Source organism: Humulus lupulus, chromosome 3, assembly GCF_963169125.1.
Source record: "Humulus lupulus chromosome 3, drHumLupu1.1, whole genome shotgun sequence".
Taxonomy (NCBI): domain Eukaryota; kingdom Viridiplantae; phylum Streptophyta; class Magnoliopsida; order Rosales; family Cannabaceae; genus Humulus; species Humulus lupulus.
Window position 1 is genome coordinate 271925329 of NC_084795.1, and position 6986 is coordinate 271932314.

At 40.3% G+C, this 6986-nt stretch overlaps 1 protein-coding gene across 1 annotated transcript; it reads left to right on the top strand.

The window, feature by feature from the left end:
• The first annotated feature begins 2075 nt into the window (after positions 1 to 2075).
• LOC133825711 (short chain aldehyde dehydrogenase 1-like) lies at positions 2076 to 3062 on the top strand. The gene has a single exon (XM_062258619.1). The coding sequence runs from the start codon at positions 2076 to 2078 to the stop codon at positions 2955 to 2957; it is 882 nt and encodes a 293-aa protein (XP_062114603.1). The 3' UTR covers positions 2958 to 3062.
• Positions 3063 to 6986: the final 3924 nt, after the last annotated feature.

The window sequence follows — 6986 nt, forward strand, 5'->3', positions numbered from 1 at the left end:
CAGCTGGTTTGCCTCGGTCGGATGCACTCGACTTGCGTAGAACTGTCCGTAAAACTCCCTTACGAACATCTCCCAGGAAACTATGCTTGCAGGAGGGAACTTAAAAAACCACTCCTGTGCGGCATCAGAAAGTGTTGCAGGGAAGATCCTGCACCGAGCATCTTCGGACACTTTCTGAATGTCCATTTGTATCTCAAACTTATTGACGTGAGATACCGGGTCATCGTACCCATCAAAGTTCAGAAGCGTAGGCATTTTAAACTTGCTAGGAGTCTTTGCGATTGCTATCCTCTAGATGAAAGGAGTGCCTTTCCTCCTGTCGTGGTCGATATGAGATGTTCTTCCCCCGACCAGCTGTTGTACCGCCTGGTTGAGGGCATCTATCTGGGCCTACACAGCGACAGGAATCGCCGTGGCCTCTATCGCTGGGGGGATGTTCTCGCCATGTCGCTCGCGATGATCGTTGAGTACATCTCTCAAGTCCTCATCTCTTCTCCGCTGCTCGCTAGTTCCGAGTCGGTTGAAGGCATTATTTTTCCTAGGCTGCCCCCCAGCATCCCGTCTATTGGGTTGGTCATCTTGAGGTATCTGGCTCCTGCCTCCACCTCTTTCTTCATTCCTCCAACCGGTATTTCCTTTGCCTGAGTCAGCTTCGTTATACCCATGGCCATCTCTGAATCTTGATTGGCTATGGTGGGATCGAATGTTCCCTCGATTTCCATCCCGGGCTGAAGCGTCCCGAGCGTTAGAGGGTGGCCTGCGCTGGTCGTTGTGTCCCCGTGCATTATCATGCCGTGGGGGACCCCGGACCGCAGAGCCTAACTCTGAGTTCCTCCTGTTGCCAGAAGAATTCTGACCTCTTTTCGGAAGGTTCGGCTCGTCGCCCCTATGGCGTCTAGGACTACGAGGCTGATGCTCAGTCCTATTCTGCCTCTGATGCGGGGGATTGCCGCGACCAGCTTGGGATGGAGGCTGTGCCTCAGGGTCCTGTGGGACATCATCATGGGGCACCTGAGGCTGCTCGGGCCTTTGCGGGCTCGAGGGTTAGATAGGCGGGCTAGGATTGGGACCCCTATGGGGTGGCCCATTCACAGGTTGATCAGGCTGCGAGACAGGTGCGGCCTGATTCCTAGCCAATTGTAAGGCTGCCTCGAGGGCTTCCATGGCTTCGCTCTGGCGTTGGTCCATCTCCGCCTGCCTTTCGCTTAACTCCGCGCGCTGCCGTTCAATCTCTTGCTGCTGCCACGCCATGATTTCGGCAGTACTTTCTTGATTGGCCCTCAGACTGGCCAGCTCTTCATGCAACGCCCCCAAAGTACTCTTTAGCGTCGCGTCATCCATTTCTTCTTCCTCAAAGTCCAAATGTGGCTCATCCTCTGCCACGCTTGCAGGAGGAGGAGGAGGGTTTGATGGTGCAGCAGCGGCCGCCTGTCCAGTTTTCCTTGCAGTTTTCGCCATTGTTTTTTCAACAGTGATATATTAAGCTCTCAATGAAAGCATCAGAATGTTGACCCTGATTTTGGTCAACTGACACGAAGTCAAAATATGCTTGACGTGGATGAATGCGTTGAAAAGAACGTGATGACGAAAATAATAAGAACACGATATTTTATAGTGGTTCGGCCCCAGAATCTGGTAATAACCTACATCCACTTAGATTGTTATTGATGTGAGAGTCAAAAGAGTGATCAAAGAACTAGGGTTCAATAAGTTTCACTAACCTCTGAAGAACAATACAATATCTCAAATAGAATTACTCTAGTCTCAAATAATTCAAAAGCCAAAAGTCCTTTCCTTGAGCTATCTTTCTCTATTTATAGGCTCAAGGGGGATTACATGAATTTGTTACATATATTCTCTCCTAAATAATCGGATACTCGGGAGATTATGGGAGTCAATTTTGGGATTTACAAAGATCTTTATAGAAACATCATGAAGTACGCAGAACCATTGACCAGACTGGTCGCGGGTAAGACTAGGCCGCCTACTACTTATAATGTGCCTTCTGGTCGATATCCTAGCAGAGTTCCTCCAAGTGTCAGCCACGTGTCCAAGAATCACTTGCCACGTCATCAATGCTAGTTTTTTGGATAACACATATATATAACTCTTGGCTATACAGATTAGAAGGAAAAGTGGTGATAGTCACCGATGGAGCCAGCGGCATAGGAGAGAGCATGGCGAGACTATTCGTCCGACACGGTGCAAAAGTTGTGATTGCCGACGTCCAAGATGAGCTCGGCAACTCTCTCTGCAAAGAAATACTCAACTCGACAAGTAACGATGGTTCGGCCAACATTATCTACGTCCACTGTGATGTCACCAGCGATACAGACATGAAAAGTCTAGTTGATCTCACAGTGTCGAAACATGACAAACTCGACATCATGTTCAACAACGCCGACATATCTGGCGACGTGGACACCACCATACTTGGCGCGGACAACGACAACTTTAAGCGTGTCTTCGAGGTGAACGTGTTTGGCTCCTTTTTAGGTGCTAAACACGCGGCCAGGGTTATGATCCCTGCTAGGAAAGGAATGATACTATTCACATCAAGTGTGGCATCGGTGAACAGCGGCGATGCGTCGCACGTGTACATGGCGTCAAAGCATGCGATGGTGGGGCTGATGAAAAACCTTTGTGCCGAGCTGGCACAGTTCGGCATAAGAGTCAACGCAATATCTCCATTCGCTGTAGCAACGCCGATGCTTAGGAGCGGTATGGGGCTAACCAAGGACGTGGCGGACCAAGTGATTTGTGCTTCGGCGGTACTCAAAGGGCTAGCTCCAGAGCCGAATGACGTTGCTGAGGCAGCCTTGTACTTGGCCGGTGATGAGTCAAAGTACGTTAACGGGCTTAATCTCGTTGTTGATGATGGTTACAACACCACTAATCGGTCATTTAGTACGGTTTGGAATAGTATGGTGTCTAAAAATAAGTTTGGTTCTAGCTGATTTTGTTTAATATTTATGAGCCAAATATATTAATATTCTATTGTCTAGCTATTCATTGGGTTTTCCTTTATAAAATGTAATAGTTATTACCATCATTTATCTAATAATAATATTCTTCTTTTCAAAGAATTTGTATTAAGGGGAGTCACGCCGTGATGAGTTGTATACATATTAACCTTCTTCTTTCTTTCTTTTTTTTTTTATATGATTTTTAACAATAGACATCCATCAATATTTTACATAATTGACAAAATAATATAATATGTGGTTGGACAATGTTAATAAATTTAAACCAGCTGTGGTCTATGACGTACTCTATAGACTTATATATCAATGTATGCGACTTGTGGGACATCCTCCTGTCTACCATCTTATCCCAATAGATAGTCAATTGAAGCTCTTACAAGTCATCAATTATAATTTTAAAAGAAAAAGAAGACATTAGCATTTACAGCCATGCTTTCATCATTTTTTTTCCTTTCCTTTTATTAGGAAATGGAAAGCTAGATCACGGCTCTTACTATATGTTTTTTTTTCTTCATAAAAAGTAGTAATAGAGTAAACGTTATTATTTATTGGACTCGAGTCATCGATTATGCACTTGGACTTTAAACCCTTGCAAGTTTTTTCAAGCCCATAGGTATTTAGCTGGTCCACTTCAGATAAACCATATTTTGTTGTGCATACATGCTTTTTTCATAACCATTTTGTTTGTAATATAATTATAAATTAATTAGCATGTAATGTCTGATATGCGCGGTTAGAGAAGATTCTTCAAAGCGTGGTTAGAGCTTATTGTTAGAGTTAGTTATTCTTCAGTTTTGTCAAGTTGTATGAGTAAGCTGCTGTTGGTTATGATAGCTCAGAGTTTGTTATTTTGTAGTTGTTGGACTTTGGGTCCATATCTATGACCCAATAGATCGTCTGACTGAGATATTATTTAATTAAATAAATGGATAATTAGGCATTATTTTTCCTTAATTAGTCAAAAGGAATATTTAACAATATTCTAGATATTTTTTCTCAGAGCATCTCCACTGCAGGCAATGCTGTCAATCTTGGGAGAAATGCCAAAAATTATATTTTATTTAATTAGCACAAACTCAATTAAAAGAAAGAAAAAAAAAACAAAGCAATGTTGCCAATAATGGGTAATGTTGTCAAAAAATAAATTTGAATATTTTATATTTTGTTGACTTTGGGACTCACGTGAATATAAGGCAACGCGGTTGACACCAGCGTTGTTGATGCTCTCAGAGAATCATTCAAATTTTTTGTTTTGAATTAAATTCATTTTTCTTAGAGAATTAATATAAATATCAGTCGTCAGTCAACAACAACAATATACCTACTATTCTTAACGGAGAGAAAACACTCTCTTAGAAAATAAATCTCTCTTTCTCTTTGTGTGTTCTTGTGAGGCTTTTGCACTGTGGAAATATAAGTGGTTGTTCTAGTAATACCATATACCATGAGTATATTCAAAGAGTCATTGTTCCTAACTTAGGTGTGTTGTGAGACTCCTATTGGCAAATCCTGGACTGGTGTAGATTCTACAATCGACCCAATTCGACCTGGTACATATATTATACGCTTCCGACAATAGTAATCATGTTTAGCTACCGAAGCTTCATTGAGTTTTGATTCTTCAACATAAGTTTGTCTATGTACATGAGATTCTCTCAGTGATATTCATTCACTAAGCTCTCAAATTTTCACCAAATAATTTCTCTCTCTAAAACCGTGGCTTTCTGTTCATGGAGCTTCCTCCTCCTCCTCCTCTATTATGCTTGCTACAATTGCTGCGAAGGTGATTCTCACAAACATAGCTTTCCTTGCCATTCAACATCACCACAACAACAACGCCTTCTGCCTATAACTTCAAAGGTTTTCTCACCAACACTTGAGCTTGACCCCCTTTGGTGGTCTATAATTTAGCGAATCTGGTATGATTATTCTGAATCCAAATCTTGAGTTGTGGCTGCAATTATAGTCTTGATGAGATCTCTCCTTGTTAAGGACCTGTGATAGAGGAGTGATCTATTTACGAGCTTTTCCAAGTTATATCTCCAGGTTTCTAGCCTCTATCACCTTGTCAACCAAGGTGATCGTATGTGTTGGGCCTAGAACATGCCCCACCTTCAAGAGCTCATTCTTATAGGAGTCTTTCGACTATTAATCGAGCTTGTCTCAGCTAATGCCTCTAACACCTTGGCCTTAACATCATCCCTCAGTTTCATTGAAATATTAGTATTGTAGAAGTTTAGCTCAACATACCCATAAAGGTGGCTTAGCAAACAATATGGTCATTCCTTCGAGTATATAGTTCATCATTTGCATTGAGGCATACATTTCCGCCTTATTTTAGAACTTATTGGTTATGGATTACCGAAGCTTCTCGATAGAGAGGAAGAGGTGACGAGGAACACTCTTTAAAAAGGACCCACATCTTTGTGTGAAGCATATTTTAAGTTCTCGTAGTACACAGAGCATCTTCTGGCAACTAAGAGCTCAAGGACTGATTTGCCTTTCACAGAGGGCTAAAGTCTCCCTCGCTGCGGGAGGAGCAGAGGGAAAATTGACTGGCAACCTCATCATAGGTCGCAATGAGCTAGCTAGCATGGGAAAAAGGTATCGAACCCTACGATTTTTTTGGATTTCGGGGAAAAGCAAGCAAGTTATCAGAAACACTTAACGGCATGAAAAATGTGAACTTTGGGCAAACAAGGGTATTTTGAAATTGTTACGTGAAAGGTTTTTGTACAAACACATTGTTGAGATTGGTTAAATATAATGGTTAAGATGTTTGCACGTTGAGGTGCAAAACACTTAACGATTTTTACTTAAGGAGAAGTGAAAACCAGGATATTGTGTAAAAAGGATATAAAATTGACTTTTATCGATCTAAAGTGATACAATGAGGTATCTAAACATTCCCAAAAATTTTGGTAGCATTTGGAGCAATTTTAGGACCATTGGAGGGGTTCAAATTCATAAGGGCTGGCGATGCGTCGCCCCCAAAGTTGCGTAGCATCGCCAAAATGTGAAGGGCTTCAAAAGCCCTTGCAGGCAATGCATCGCCTACCAGTAGGCGACGTATCGCCTAATAGGCGATACATTACTTGGGCAGTTTTTTAGGGTTGTACAATATACGTAAAATGCTCCAAATGATGTGCTTTAAATGTTCTAATCATATTGGTTAGACTAATGATGATGACTACGCTATAAATTGTTAGGAAAACTCATACAGGATCTTTATTTATTTTCTTATAGATCTAATATTAAACAAATTAATATGAGATAACCTAGAACATGTTTCTAAAAATTAATTCAAAGAGAAAATAATGATAATAATACTTACATTATACGTAGTGGAATGAATGAGTCATTCCTTCAGTTTCTCCAACCCTTGTATCATTTCTGTCACTAAGTATTATCAAGAAACTGAACTGATCTTCTATTATCTTCACAGTCTTCCAAAGTATCCTTAGAATCACCTAGACTAGTGTGGGCAATTCTCAACACATGAGATAGATACAGAGAGAAAAAGAGAAAATAACTAAGAGGCTTAGAAAAGGACTTGTGTTTAAAGAGAACCTAAACCGTATCAGAAAATCTGTGATTAAACTTCTGTAACTTGTGTCTGTCAACTCTCTTTTAACATTCCTTTTATAGAATCAATTAGGTCATTTATTTAATTAAAAAATCAATAAAATAATAGCTAATTTGAAGCCCTAGGTCGAAATTATCATGGGCTTAAGGCCCGTGAAATTTCTCATTTGATTATAAGCCCATTGGACTTAAAATCAAGGCATGTATTATTTTATATTGATTTAATTAATTAAATAATTATTTAAATCATTTATCAAATTAATTATTTATAATTTGAACCTTGATTTAAACTTATTTATTAATTTAGATACAAATTTATCTTAATTAATAAATCTGCCCTAATTTTTCTTTTCTTCTCAAAATTACATAACTTTGTGAAACTATCCAAAATTGACCTAGTCAAGTTTCATAATTCTA